The following is a 15292-nucleotide window of genomic DNA, read 5'->3' as shown; positions in this document are numbered from 1 at the left end:
CTGAGGGGAGTTTGTAATTTGTGATATTGGGCTATACAAAATAAACTGAATTGAATTGAAATATAATACAATTAAATAAAACAAAACAATATAATATAATTAAATAAAACAAAAGAACACAATTAAATAAAACAAAACAATATAATATAATTAAATAAAACTAAACAATAGAATGTAATTAAATACAACTAAACAATATAATATAATTAAATAAAGTAAAGTATAACAAATAAAAGGAAGAAAAACGGAATAGAAAGTTATAATAAAGGTTGTTAATTTGATTCGTGGAGTCTGCCTCGCCTTCGTGACGTCACGCCACTTCCTGTCTGCACCCGTTCGTAGCCATGATGGTGGGTTTGTGTCTTTTCTCTCCTCTCCTGCTCGGTACCGGGCCCGGTGGACCGCCGGTGTCGTTGCTGTACTAACGGCTGTGCTTCTCTCTCTCCGCAGCAGGAAGGGCTGGATGACGGACCCGACTTCCTCTCCGAGGAGGACCGGGGAGTGAGTGCTACCTGTCTACGTTACCTGTCTGTCTGCCTGTTTGTCTGGGCCAAGCTAATTACCCGTAGCTCCGGTGATTAGCCGTGCATGCTAACGGGATCCAGGCTCGCAGCTTCTGAACCGGTCCGGCCAGTCGAGAGTCCGAGCCCTGACCCGGCTACAGGCCGTTAGCTCCCTGGGCCAAGTGAGCTAACAGGTGCTGCTGTGCTAGTTAGCCACCAGGCGGTCACATGACACTCCTTGCGATGCTGATTGGTTGATTTGCTTCCGTTCAGTTTACGTCTCGTGACCATAACAGAGGGAGACCTCTGGGGGAACCCCACCCTGGTGCTGGGTTCGGGTCCCAGTGAGAGATGTTTGTCTCCCGAAGAACTACAAACATGTCCGTCAATGCGCTCGTGTTAGCGAGCTGACAGCTAACACTCGGCTAGCACTCGGCTAACTAGCAGAAGACGAGCATCGATACAGGAAGATGGATTATTGACATTAGTTCATGTTCACACAAATAAAGTACAAACATAACAGTTCTTTATCGGAGAGTAAACGTTAGTGGAATGAACCTCACGAGGTCGGAGGGTCGATCCCGGTCTGTGAGGGGGTCTGAGGTCTGCATCCCACTGGTCACAGCTGGTTTTATTGATTAGTGTTTGTAATCGTTAACTACAGAACGATCATTCTCCAATAATCACTTCCTGTTAGGAAGAAAGGATTCATGAGTTTTAGAAGATTTCACAGAAGAATTGAACCACGATGGAAACGTTTGTGGGTCTGCTTTGCGTGTTTACATGTGACTACAACAGGTTATTACAATGATGCAACAATAAAACACCCAGTGGGTTAATCTGTGGGTGTGGTGCATTATGGGATGTCGTCTCTGCCTTACCTCTGCAGCCACGGGCGGTGAACGTGGATCTGCAGACGGACGCCACGCTGCAGGTGGACATCTCCGACGCTCTGAGTGAGAGGGACAAGGTTAAGTTCACCGTCCACACCAAGGTCAGTGTGTTTCTGTCCGCCACCATTCGAGTGAGGATATTCTGTATTCTCTCCAGGGACCAGGTCCTCCCAGTCCTCCATGTTTGTACAGGAGCCCAGAATGGACTCTCTGAACTCTCGCACAATCCAGGTTGCCGATCGTTGACCTTTTTGAAATTGGATATGACACCTGGACGGAAGAGTTTGATAATTCACTTCCTGTTCCCACAGAGCACGCTCCCTAACTTCAAGCAGAATGAGTTCTCGGTGGTCCGGCAGCATGAAGAGTTCATCTGGCTGCATGACTCGTTTGTCGAGAATGAAGAGTACGCAGGATACATCGTAAGAACCGCCTCGCGTCAACCGGTCCGCTAGCAGGACTGCCTTCATTCTGCCACTCAAGAGGAGACAAGGCACTTTGATTTAAACCTAAAACCTTGTACACTGTGCTATTAGATGTCAGTACAGGTAGAAACAATACATAGAGCACAACTGTAATGAAACATGAAGCAAAGGATTCCTGTTGTTGTTGTTGTTGTGTAGATCCCCCCAGCCCCCCCAAGACCAGACTTTGATGCATCCAGAGAGAAGCTGCAGAAGCTGGGGGAGGGAGAAGGATCCATGACCAAGGAGGAGTTCACCAAGATGAAGCAGGAGCTGGAGGCGTGAGTCACTACCGAGCTACCTTCCGACAGGCATACCGACATGCCTTTTTAATGATGCACCCACCTGCTTACTGACTTCACCACCTACCGACTTCACCACCTGCCTACCGACTTCACCACCTACCGACTTCACCACCTGCCTACCGACTTCACCACCTACCGACTTCACCACCTACCTACTGACTTCACCACCTACCTACTGACTTCACCACCTACCTACTGACTTCACCACCTACCGACTTCACCACCTACCTACTGACTTCACCACCTACCTACTGACTTCACCACCTACCTACTGACTTCACCACCTGCCTACCGACTTCACCACCTACCGACTTCACCACCTACCTACTGACTTCACCACCTACCTACTGACTTCACCACCTACCGACTTCACCACCTGCCTACCGACTTCACCACCTGCCTACCGACTTCACCACCTACCGACTTCACCACCTACTGACTTCACCACCTACCGACTTCACCACCTACCGACTTCACCACCTGCCTACCGACTTCACCACCTACTGACTGACTTCACCACCTACTGACTTCACCACCTACCGACTTCACCACCTACCGACTTCACCACCTGCCTACCGACTTCACCACCTACTGACTTCACCACCTACTGACTTCACCACCTACCGACTTCACCACCTACCGACTTCACCACCTGCCTACCGACTTCACCACCTACTGACTTCACCACCTACTGACTTCACCACCTACCGACTTCACCACCTACCGACTTCACCACCTGCCTACCGACTTCACCACCTACCGACTGACTTCACCACCTACTGACTTCACCACCTACCGACTTCACCACCTACCGACTTCACCACCTGCCTACCGACTTCACCACCTACTGACTTCACCACCTACTGACTTCACCACCTACCGACTTCACCACCTACCGACTTCACCACCTGCCTACCGACTTCACCACCTACCGACTTCACCACCTGCCTACCGACTTCACCACCTACCGACTTCACCACCTGCCTACCGACTTCACCACCTGCCTACCGACTTCACCACCTACCGACTGACTTCACCACCTACCGACTTCACCACCTACCGACTTCACCACCTACCGACTCCACCACCTACCGACTCCACCACCTGCCTACCGACTTCACCACCTACCGACTTCACCACCTACCGACTCCACCACCTACCGACTCCACCACCTACCGACTCCACCACCTACCGACTTCACCACCTACCGACTGACTCCACCACCTACCGACTCCACCACCTACCGACTTCACCACCTACCGACTCCACCACCTACCTACCGACTTCACCACCTACCGACTCCACCACCTACCGACTTCACCACCTACCGACTGCACCACCTACCGACTTCACCATCTACCGACTCCACCACCTACCGACTTCACCACCTACCGACTTCACCACCTACCGACTTCACCACCTACCTACCGACTTCACCACCTACCGACTGACTTCACCTACCTACCGACTTCACCACCTACCGACTCCACCACCTACCGACTTCACCACCTACCGACTTCACCACCTACCTACTGACTTCACCACCTACCGACTCCACCACCTACCTACCGACTTCACCACCTACCGACTCCACCACCTACCGACTGACTTCACCACCTACCGACTCCACCACCTACCGACTTCACCACCTACCGACTCCACCACCTACCTACCGACTTCACCACCTACCGACTCCACCACCTACCGACTTCACCACCTACCGACTCCACCACCTACCGACTCCACCACCTACCGACTGCACCACCTACCGACTCCACCACCTACCGACTTCACCACCTACCGACTCCACCACCTGCCTACCGACTCCACCACCTGCCTACCGACTCCACCACCTACCGACTTCACCACCTACCGACTCCACCACCTACCGACTTCACCACCTACCTACCGACTCCACCACCTACCGACTTCACCACCTACCGACCGACTCCACCACCTACCGACTTCACCACCTACCGACTCCACCACCTACCTACCGACTCCACCACCTACCGACTTCACCACCTACCGACTCCACCACCTGCCTACCGACTGCACCACCTACCTACTCCACCACCTACCGACTCCACCACCTACCGACTTCACCACCTACCGACTTCACCACCTACCGACTCCACCACCTGCCTACCGACTCCACCACCTACCTACCGACTCCACCACCTACCGACTTCACCACCTACCGACTTCACCACCTACCGACTTCACCACCTACCGACTGACTTCACCACCTACCGACTTCACCACCTACCGACTTCACCACCTACCGACTTCACCACCTGCCTACCGACTTCACCACCTACCGACTTCACCACCTACCGACTGACTTCACCACCTACCGACTGACTTCACCACCTACCGACTCCACCACCTGCCTACCGACTCCACCACCTACCTACCGACTCCACCACCTACCGACTTCACCACCTACCGACTTCACCACCTACCGACTTCACCACCTACCGACTTCACCACCTACCGACTGACTTCACCACCTACTGACTTCACCACCTACCGACTTCACCACCTGCCTACCGACTTCACCACCTACCGACTGACTTCACCACCTACCGACTGACTTCACCACCTACCGACTGACTTCACCACCTACCGACTCCACCACCTACCGACTTCACCACCTACCGACTGACTTCACCACCTACCGACTGACTTCACCACCTACCGACTGACTTCACCACCTACCGACTTCACCACCTACCGACTGACTTCACCACCTACCGACTTCACCACCTACCGACTTCACCACCTACCGACTGACTTCACCACCTACCGACTTCACCACCTACCGACTGACTTCACCACCTACCGACTGACTTCACCACCTACCGACTTCACCACCTGCCTACCGACTTCACCACCTACCGACTTCACCACCTACCGACTGACTTCACCACCTACCTACCGACTTCACCACCTACCGACTGACTTCACCACCTACCTACTTCACCACCTACCGACTCCACCACCTGCCTACCGACTTCACCACCTACCGACTTCACCACCTACCGACTGACTTCACCTACCTACCGACTGACTTCACCTACCTACCGACTTCACCACCTACCTACCGACTTCACCACCTACCGACTTCACCACCTACCTACCGACTCCACCACCTACCGACTTCACCACCTACCGACTTCACCACCTACCTACCGACTCCACCACCTACCGACTTCACCACCTACCTACCGACTCCACCACCTACCGACTTCACCACCTACCGACTTCACCACCTACCGACTCCACCACCTGCCTACCGACTTCACCACCTACCGACTCCACCACCTGCCTACCGACTCCACCACCTGCCTACCGACTCCACCACCTACCGACTTCACCACCTACCGACTCCACCACCTGCCTACCGACTCCACCACCTACCTACCGACTTCACCACCTACCTACTGACTTCACCACCTACCGACTCCACCACCTGCCTACTGACTTCACCACCTACCGACTCCACCACCTACCTACCGACTTCACCACCTGTCTACCGACTTCACCACCTACCGACTTCACCACCTGCCTACCGACTTCACCACCTGTCTACCGACTTCACCACCTACCGACTTCACCACCTGCCTACCGACTTCACCACCTGTCTACCGACTTCACCACCTGCCTACCGACTCCACCACCTACCTACTGACTTCACCACCTACCGACTCCACCACCTACCTACCGACTTCACCACCTGTCTACCGACTTCACCACCTACCGACTTCACCACCTGCCTACCGACTTCACCACCTACCGACTTCACCACCTGCCTACCGACTTCACCACCTACCGACTTCACCACCTGCCTACCGACTTCACCACCTGCCTACTGACTTCACCACCTACCGACTGACTTCACCACCTGCCTACCGACTTCACCACCTGCCTACCGACTTCACCACCTGCCTACCGACTTAACCACCTACCGACTTCACCACCTGCCTACCGACTTCACCACCTGCCTACCGACTTCACCACCTGCCTACCGACTTCACCACCTGCCTACCGACTTCACCACCTGCCTACCGACTTCACCACCTGCCTACCGACTTCACCACCTACCGACTTCACCACCTACCGACTTCACCACCTACCTACTGACTTCACCACCTACCTACTGACTTCACCACCTACCGACTTCACCACCTGCCTACCGACTTCACCACCTGCCTACCGACTTCACCACCTACCTACCGACTTCACCACCTGCCTACTGACTTCACCACCTACCGACTTCACCACCTGCCTACCGACTTCACCACCTGCCTACCGACTTCACCACCTGCCTACCGACTTCACCACCTACCGACTTCACCACCTGCCTACCGACTCCACCACCTGCCTACCGACTCCACCACCTGCCTACCGACTCCACCACCTGCCTACCGACTCCACCACCTGCCTACCGACTTCACCTGACCACTAACTTTCTTCACAATTACAATCGTCTGGAGTGAAGCTAAGCTGTTAGTGGAGTGAAGCTAAGCTGGTAGTGAAAGCTGACGGCTCTGTTTTCAGAGAGTACCTGGCCATCTTTAAGAAGACCGTGGCCATGCACGAGGTATTCCTGTGTCGTGTGGCGGCTCATCCTGTCCTCAGGAAAGACCTAAACTTCCACGTCTTTCTGGAGTACAACCAGGACGTAAGTCCTCACTTCAGTTCCCTGACTGACTACACACCTCTGAGCTGAGATCTCACTCTGCTCCCGTTAACTTAATGAACGTGAACTAAACCTTGAGTCTGACCATTTGAATAAATATATGTATTATTTATGTGTGTGTGTGTATATATATATATATATATATATATGTGTGTATGTGTAATCTGAGTTGACGTATATACAACAGGAGAATAATAAGAGGGTCTAAGTAGGAGCCTTGTGGTGATTATGATGTGTGACCTCTGACCTCTGACCTCTGCTCTCTGACAGCTGAGTGTACGAGGGAAGAACAAGAAAGAGAAGCTGGAAGATTTCTTTAAGAACGTGGTGAAGTCTGCTGACGGCGTCCTGGTGGCCGGAGTCAAGGTGACAGTTCAGAGCTTCTTCCCGAGTCCAGTGGTTTTACGTTGGTCAGAGTTCACGGATATTTACTGTTTTTCAGGACGTCGACGACTTCTTTGAGCACGAGAAGACGTTTCTGTTGGAATATCACAACAGAGTGAAAGACGCTTCGGCCAAATCTGATAGAATGATCCGCTCGCATAAAAGTAAGAATCCAGCTAATTAATATCCAGGGTTGGGTGAAGGGGAACTCTGTCCATGTGCATTATGGGACTTAGTCAGGTATTTGTGTTCAGACGCTGCAGATGACATCAACAGAATCGCCTCGTCTCTCTACACGTTAGGAACGCAGGACTCCACTGACCTCTGCAAGTACGAACCGACATGTTGGGCTTCCACAGTGTGCTGCTTTTGTTTCATTATATTATTGCCACTTCCTGCTGTTGATCGTTTCCTGTTTCACCTGTTTCAGGTTCTTCCTGAAAGTGTCGGAGCTGTTTGAGAAGACGAGGGTAAGTTTGTTGTCGGATCACGTGCCAAGTAGCCGAAGTAGAAACAGTCCGTAGCTGCGTTGTTTTGTTCACGTCAGACTTGTGAAGGTTTCTGTCGCTGCTTTACAGAAGATTGAATCTCGCGTTGCAGCAGATGAAGACCTGAAGCTGGCCGACCTGTTGAAATATTACCTGAGAGAGTCGCAGGCTGCAAAGGTCAGGCTCGTCTGAGGCACTTACCGTGCATGCTGGGTAGATCTGTCCAACTTGACAGTTAGCTTGACATTTAAACTCAGTTAGCCTCAGTCAGCTCGACAGTCAGCCTCACAGTTAGCCTCACAGTCAGCCTCACAGTTAAACTCACAGTTAGCCTCACAGTTAGCCTCACAGTTAGCCTCACAGTTAAACTCACAGTTAGCCTCACAGTCAGCCTCACAGTTAGCCTCACAGTTAGCCTCAGTCAGCCTCAGTTAGCCTCACAGTTAAACTCACAGTTAGCCTCACAGTTAGCCTCACAGTCAGCCTCACAGTTAGCCTCAGTTAGCCTCACAGTTAAACTCACAGTTAGCCTCACAGTTAGCCTCACAGTTAGCCTCAGTCAGCCTCAGTTAGCCTCACAGTTAAACTCACAGTTAGCTTCACAGTTAGCCTCACAGTTAGCCTCACAGTCAGCCTCACAGTTAAACTCAGTCAGCCTCACAGTTAGCCTCAGTCAGCCTCATAGTTAGCCTCACAGTTAAACTCACAGTTAGCCTCACAGTTAGCCTCACAGTTAGCCTCACAGTTAGCCTCAGTCAGCCTCACAGTTAGCCTCACAGTCCGCCTCACAGTTAGCCTCACAGTTAGCCTCAGTCAGCCTCACAGTTAGCCTCAGTTAGCCTCACAGTTAAACTCACAGTTAGCCTCACAGTTAGCCTCACAGTTAGCCTCAGTCAGCCTCAGTTAGCCTCACAGTTAAACTCACAGTTAGCTTCACAGTTAGCCTCACAGTTAGCCTCACAGTCAGCCTCACAGTTAAACTCAGTCAGCCTCACAGTTAGCCTCAGTCAGCCTCATAGTTAGCCTCACAGTTAAACTCACAGTTAGCCTCACAGTCAGCCTCACAGTTAGCCTCACAGTTAGCCTCAGTCAGCCTCACAGTTAGCCTCACAGTCCGCCTCACAGTTAGCCTCACAGTTAAACTCAGTCAGCCTCATAGTTAGCCTCAGTCAGCCTCAGTTAGCCTCACAGTTAAACTCACAGTTAGCCTCACAGTTAGCCTCACAGTCAGCCTCAGTTAGCCTCACAGTTAAACTCAGTTAGCCTCACAGTCAGCCTCAGTTAGCCTCACAGTTAAACTCAGTTAGCCTCACAGTTAAACTCACAGTTAGCCTCACAGTTAGCCTCACAGTCAGCCTCAGTTAGCCTCACAGTTAGCCTCACAGTAAACTCACAGTTAGCCTCACAGTTAGCCTCACAGTTAAACTCACAGTTAGCCTCACAGTCAGCCTCAGTTAGCCTCACAGTTAAACTCAGTTAGCCTCACAGTTAAACTCACAGTTAGCCTCACAGTTAGCCTCACAGTCAGCCTCAGTTAGCCTCACAGTTAAACTCAGTTAGCCTCACAGTCAGCCTCACAGTTAGCCTCACAGTTAAACTCAGTCAGCCTCACAGTTAAACTCAGTCAGCCTCACAGTTAAACTCAGTCAGCCTCACAGTTAAACTCACAGTTAGCATACTCTTTAAAAACACAAATATATAGTTTCATCAGTAATCTACTGAGCTGTAGCTTTTATGTAACATGTCACCCCACTCGGTTATCAATCGGATGTTAGGAACCACGTTCAGCAACATATTGTGGTGATGTGGCTGCAGGATTTGCTGTACAGGAGGAGCCGGGCTCTGGTGGACTATGAAAACGCTAACAAGGCTCTGGATAAAGCTCGAGCCAAAAACCGAGACGTCCTGCAGGCCGAGACCAGCCAGCAGCTCTGCTGCCATAAGTTTGAGAAGATCTCCGAATCCGCAAAGCAAGGTGTGTCCAGTCCACGTTTTACACCTGTGAAAGACTGCTTTTACTTTTACAGCGACAACAAAGAGACACGTCACGGTTGGTAGTTTGATTCCACACAGTAGGAAGTCAAACATTCCTACATATAACATATACTAACTTATCCTTGTACTCCTGACCCCTGTCCTCCTGATCCTTGACCCTTGAACTCCTGATCCTTGGTCTAGTATCTAACAGCGGATTCTGTTCTGATTGCAGAGCTCATAGACTTCAAAACGAGACGAGTGGCAGCTTTCAGGAAAAACCTGGTGGAGCTTGCAGAGCTGGAGCTCAAACACGCCAAGGTAACAATGACATCTTCTGTTTACCCCTCCCTGTGTTTACCCCTCCCTGTGTTTACCCCTCCCTGTGTTTACCCCTCCCTGTGTTTACCCCTCCCCCTGTTTACCCCTCCCCCTGTTTACCCCTCCCCCTGTTTACCCCTCCCTGTGTTTACCCCTCCCTGTGTTTACCCCTCCCTGTGTTTACCCCTCCCTGTGTTTACCCCTCCCTGTGTTTACCCCTCCCTGTGTTTACCCCTCCCTGTGTTTACCCCTCCCCCTGTTTACCCCTCCCCCTGTTTACCCCTCCCTGTGTTTACCCCTCCCCGTGTTTACCCCTCCCCGTGTTTACCCCTCCCCGTGTTTACCCCTCCCCGTGTTTACCCCTCCCTGTGTTTACCCCTCCCCCTGTTTACCCCTCCCCCTGTTTACCCCTCCCTGTGTTTACCCCTCCCCGTGTTTACCCCTCCCTGTGTTTACCCCTCCCTGTGTTTACCCCTCCCTGTGTTTACCCCTCCCTGTGTTTACCCCTCCCTCTGTTTACCCCTCCCTGTGTTTACCCCTCCCTGTGTTTACCCCTCCCTCTGTTTACCCCTCCCTGTGTTTACCCCTCCCCGTGTTTACCCCTCCCCGTGTTTACCCCTCCCTCTGTTTACCCCTCCCCCTGTTTACCCCTCCCCGTGTTTACCCCTCCCCGTGTTTACCCCTCCCCGTGTTTACCCCTCCCTGTGTTTACCCCTCCCTGTGTTTACCCCTCCCCCTGTTTACCCCTCCCCCTGTTTACCCCTCCCCCTGTTTACCCCTCCCCCTGTTTACCCCTCCCCCTGTTTACCCCTCCCCGTGTTTACCCCTCCCCGTGTTTACCCCTCCCCGTGTTTACCCCTCCCCCTGTTTACCCCTCCCTGTGTTTACCCCTCCCCGTGTTTACCCGTCCCTGTGTTTACCCCTCCCTGTGTTTACCCCTCCCCGTGTTTACCCGTCCCCGTGTTTACCCCTCCCCGTGTTTACCCGTCCCCGTGTTTACCCCTCCCCGTGTTTACCCGTCCCCGTGTTTACCCCTCCCCGTGTTTACCCCGTCCCCGTGTTTACCCCTCCCCGTGTTTACCCGTCCCCGTGTTTACCCCTCCCCGTGTTTACCCGTCCCTGTGTTTACCCCTCCCCGTGTTTACCCGTCCCTGTGTTTACCCGTCCCTGTGTTTACCCCTCCCTGTGTTTACCCCTCCCTGTGTTTACCCCTCCCTGTGTTTACCCCTCCCCGTGTTTACCCGTCCCCGTGTTTACCCCTCCCCGTGTTTACCCGTCCCCGTGTTTACCCCTCCCCGTGTTTACCCGTCCCCGTGTTTACCCCTCCCCGTGTTTACCCGTCCCCGTGTTTACCCCTCCCCGTGTTTACCCGTCCCCGTGTTTACCCCTCCCCGTGTTTACCCGTCCCTGTGTTTACCCCTCCCCGTGTTTACCCGTCCCTGTGTTTACCCGTCCCTGTGTTTACCCCTCCCTGTGTTTACCCCTCCCTGTGTTTACCCCTCCCCGTGTTTACCCGTCCCTGTGTTTACCCGTCCCTGTGTTTACCCCTCCCTGTGTTTACCCCTCCCTGTGTTTACCCCTCCCCGTGTTTACCCGTCCCCGTGTTTACCCGTCCCCGTGTTTACCCGTCCCCGTGTTTACCCGTCCCCGTGTTTACCCCTCCCTGTGTTTACCCGTCCCTGTGTTTACCCCTCCCCCGTGTTTACCCCTCCCCCTGTTTACCCCTCCCTCTGTTTACCCCTCCCTGTGTTTACCCGTCCCCGTGTTTACCCGTCCCCGTGTTTACCCCTCCCCCGTGTTTACCCCTCCCCCGTGTTTACCCCTCCCCCGTGTTTACCCCTCCCCCGTGTTTACCCCTCCCCCGTGTTTACCCCTCCCCCGTGTTTACCCCTCCCCCGTGTTTACCCGTCCCTGTGTTTACCCCTCCCTGTGTTTACCCGTCCCCCGTGTTTACCCCTCCCCCTGTTTACCCCTCCCTCTGTTTACCCCTCCCCGTGTTTACCCCTCCCCCTGTTTACCCCTCCCCGTGTTTACCCCTCCCCGTGTTTACCCGTCCCCGTGTTTACCCGTCCCTGTGTTTACCCGTCCCCGTGTTTACCCCTCCCTCTGTTTACCCGTCCCTCTGTTTACCCGTCCCTCTGTTTACCCCTCCCCCCTGTTTACCCCTCCCCCGTGTTTACCCCTCCCTCTGTTTACCCCTTCCCCCTGTTTACCCCTCCCCCCTGTTTACCCCTCCCCCGTGTTTACCCCTCCCTGTGTTTACCCCTCCCCCGTGTTTACCCCTCCCTCTGTTTACCCCTCCCTCTGTTTACCCCTCCCCCGTGTTTACCCCTCCCCCGTGTTTACCCCTCCCCCGTGTTTACCCCTCCCTCTGTTTACCCCTTCCCCCTGTTTACCCCTTCCCCCTGTTTACCCCTTCCCCCTGTTTACCCCTTCCCCCCTGTTTACCCCTCCCCCCTGTTTACCCCTCCCCCTGTTTACCCCCGTTTCTCTGACCCCTCCTCCTCTATACCCCCGTTTCTCTGACCCCTCCTCCTCTATACCCCCGTTTCTCTGACCCCTCCTCCTCTATACCCCCGTTTCTCTGACCCCTCCTCCTCTATACCCCCGTTTCTCTGACCCCTCCCCTCTCACTTGCAGGGGAACCTCCAGCTGCTGCAGAGCTGTCTGGTTGTCCTGAAAGGTAACACTTAACCAACTGGACACGCCCTTTTTATACAGCCCCGCCCACATCAACTGGACACCCACTGTGGGCGGAGTCTGGGCGGACGAATGACACTGAGAACTGTGGACCAGAGAGAACAGACAGGAAGTCTGTCGTCTTCATCACTAACCAGACACCGTCCTCTTCATCTTCTTTATCCTCTCCGTCCCTCTCCAGCAGTACCTGAACCGGTTCATTATCAGACCGGAAGCACCTGTACCGGTTCAACCGGTTCATTATCAGACCGGAAGCACCTGTACCGGTTCAACCGGTTCATTATCAGACCGGAAGCACCTGTACCGGTTCAACCGGTTCATTATCAGACCGGAAGCACCTGTACCGGTTCAACCGGTTCATTATCAGACCGGAAGCACCTGTACCGGTTCAACCGGTCCAGCAGAACTAGTGTGATCAGCCTATTTTCTTCCTGAGTGACACTCACTTGAAACTTTAATATCACGGAATAGAATAAACAAATGTTTAATGTTTCTTATCCAAATTAAACAAATCCCTCCCGGTCCAGCAGTTCTACTGTGGGGATGCTGGTCCCGGTTTGATTATCAGTGTCGATACATTGTTTCAATTGACAAAAGTTCTCAAAGTTCAAATGTTAAGAACTTCAAATTAACTCCCTCATTTATTTTCAGGAGAAATGAATAAAGCAACCCGATGTGATCAATACCAGCTCAGATATTGGCCCTGACATGACCACCTGAAAGAGTTTTCATTGTAAAGTTATTTCCCATTCAATCAGGTTTTTTTGACCTTTGACCCTTTGGGGTCTGATTGTCTCAACGTCATCTTACAACTGTAAGAAAAGTCGTGAAAACATTTCAACCTGTTTTTATTGTCTGTCACAAATCTGTGTCTATATCCATATTGTTTTCATAATTATCACTTATAAGGACTTATCTCATAACTCCATAATAACGGCTTAGTATCTTGTAATTACGACTGATGTCAGAATTGTGAAAACTGTTTTTGTGAATCTCGTTTCTGTGGATTCAGTGAGAATGAACCAGTTTCATGTTGATTTGTAGAAAGTGAAGACATTCAGAAGGAAAACCAGACTTTAGGATTCATAAACATGGAGGTGTTCCCGTTGTTATTAAAGCGTGATGTCACTAAACGAAGAAGCCTTGTTTATGTTTGTATGAGTGAACTAATGAACGCTCATCTCTATCACTAACGTCACTTGGTCTGTTGTAAAGGACTCTTTTTTTAACAGTAAACTAATGTGTTTCACACTTCTGTGACCAACGCTTCCATTTCTCAAGATGGAGACAGGAAGCTGAGCCGGTCTGCAGCACGAATCAATGTTGATCTCATCTGGTCCTACTCAATGAATAATACCTTAAGACACTCTTCTAATTGGACGGGGGGCTTGGAGGGGTGGGGCGGACATCTGGCTGAAGGTTGCCCAACATGAGCCGTCCCTCTTGACTCCATGAACAGCTTCTGCAGCACCGACAGGGTGTCACCACACTCCACCAGACACACTCTATAAAATAGAGGTGCAGCTGGGTTTGCAGGTCTTGGCAGGCTTGCTGCTGCAGTGCATTTTGGGACTTTTAGTATCAGGAGTGTTTGGCCTTTATACCGGAGGGCCAAAATGTTATGATTGACACATGGAGAAGGTTGGAAAACTAACAGGAAGTGAGCTTCACTCAAAGATAAGTCATATATTTGATTTTATATTTTTTAGGATATGTCCAGTTGTGGAAGGTGTGTGTTTACGTACTCTTAAAACATATAAAAAGGCTCTCCGTAATGCCAGAGCAGCCTATTACTCATCAGTAATAGAGAAAAATAAGAACAACCCCAGGGTTCTCTTTAGCACTGTAGCCAGGCTGACAGAGAGTCACAGCTCTGTGGAGCCGTGTATTCCTATAGACCTCAGTAGTAATGACTTCATGAACTTCTTCAAGGAAAAGATTTGAACTATTAGAGGCAAGATTGATGATCTCTTGCCCTCAACTACTGCCGATCTGTCATCAAGAGGAGTGGCCTTGGAAACGGCTGTATGCCCTGGTGTATATTTGGATAGCTTTTCTCCCATTAACCTAGACCAATTGTCCTCAACGGTTTCTACTTCTAAACCGTCTACCTGTCTCTTAGACCCCATCCCAACAAGGCTGCTTAAAGACGTGTTGCCTTTAATTGGCACCTCTCTGCTGGATATTGTTAATGTGTCTTTGCTAACAGGCCATGTACCACATTCCTTCAAAGTAGCTGTAATTAAACCTCTCCTGAAGAAGACCACTCTTAATCCAGAGGTGTTGGCTAACTACAGACCAATCTCTAACCTTCCCTTCCTCTCTAAGATCCTTGAGAAAGTTGGACTCATCTCCGTACTGGTCTTGTTAGACCTTAGTGCTGATAAAGGACTCATCTCTGTAATGGTCTTGTTAGACCTTAGTGCTGATAAAGGACTCATCTCTGTAATGGTCTTGTTAGACCTTAGTGTTAATAAAGGACTCATCTCTGTACTGGTCTTGTTAGACCTTAGTGCTGATAAAGGACTCATCTCTGTACTGGTCTTGTTAGACCT

General features: G+C 51.6%; 1 protein-coding gene across 2 annotated transcripts; it reads left to right on the top strand.

The window, feature by feature from the left end:
• Positions 1-314: 314 nt before the first annotated feature.
• Positions 315-13870, top strand: snx6 (sorting nexin 6). 2 transcript variants are annotated; one of them, XM_034525115.1, is made up of 14 exons: positions 315-350; positions 451-501; positions 1393-1497; positions 1708-1818; positions 2020-2141; positions 6729-6852; positions 7141-7236; positions 7313-7418; positions 7509-7584; positions 7685-7724; positions 7833-7919; positions 9558-9717; positions 9952-10037; positions 12678-13870. In XM_034525115.1, the coding sequence occupies exons 1-14, from the start codon at positions 345-347 to the stop codon at positions 12729-12731; spliced, it is 1224 nt and encodes a 407-aa protein (XP_034381006.1). In that variant the 5' UTR covers positions 315-344; the 3' UTR covers positions 12732-13870. The 2 variants fall into 2 exon arrangements, with proteins under 2 accessions (XP_034381006.1, XP_034381007.1); XM_034525116.1 differs by having other exon boundaries at positions 316-350; positions 454-501.
• The last annotated feature ends 1422 nt before the right edge of the window (positions 13871-15292 follow it).

This window comes from Cyclopterus lumpus, chromosome 22 (assembly GCF_009769545.1).
Source record: "Cyclopterus lumpus isolate fCycLum1 chromosome 22, fCycLum1.pri, whole genome shotgun sequence".
NCBI lineage: Eukaryota > Metazoa > Chordata > Actinopteri > Perciformes > Cyclopteridae > Cyclopterus > Cyclopterus lumpus.
Note: the sequence above shows the minus strand (reverse complement) of the source record. Positions and strands in the feature narration are given on the sequence as shown.

Bases quoted from the DNA above. Each gene is read 5' to 3' on its own strand.
- snx6 (XM_034525115.1), top strand. The intron at 1,819-2,019 runs GTAAGAACCGCC...GTTGTTGTGTAG, and splicing joins AAGAGTACGCAGGATACATC to ATCCCCCCAGCCCCCCCAAG. The intron at 7,237-7,312 runs GTGACAGTTCAG...ACTGTTTTTCAG, and splicing joins TCCTGGTGGCCGGAGTCAAG to GACGTCGACGACTTCTTTGA.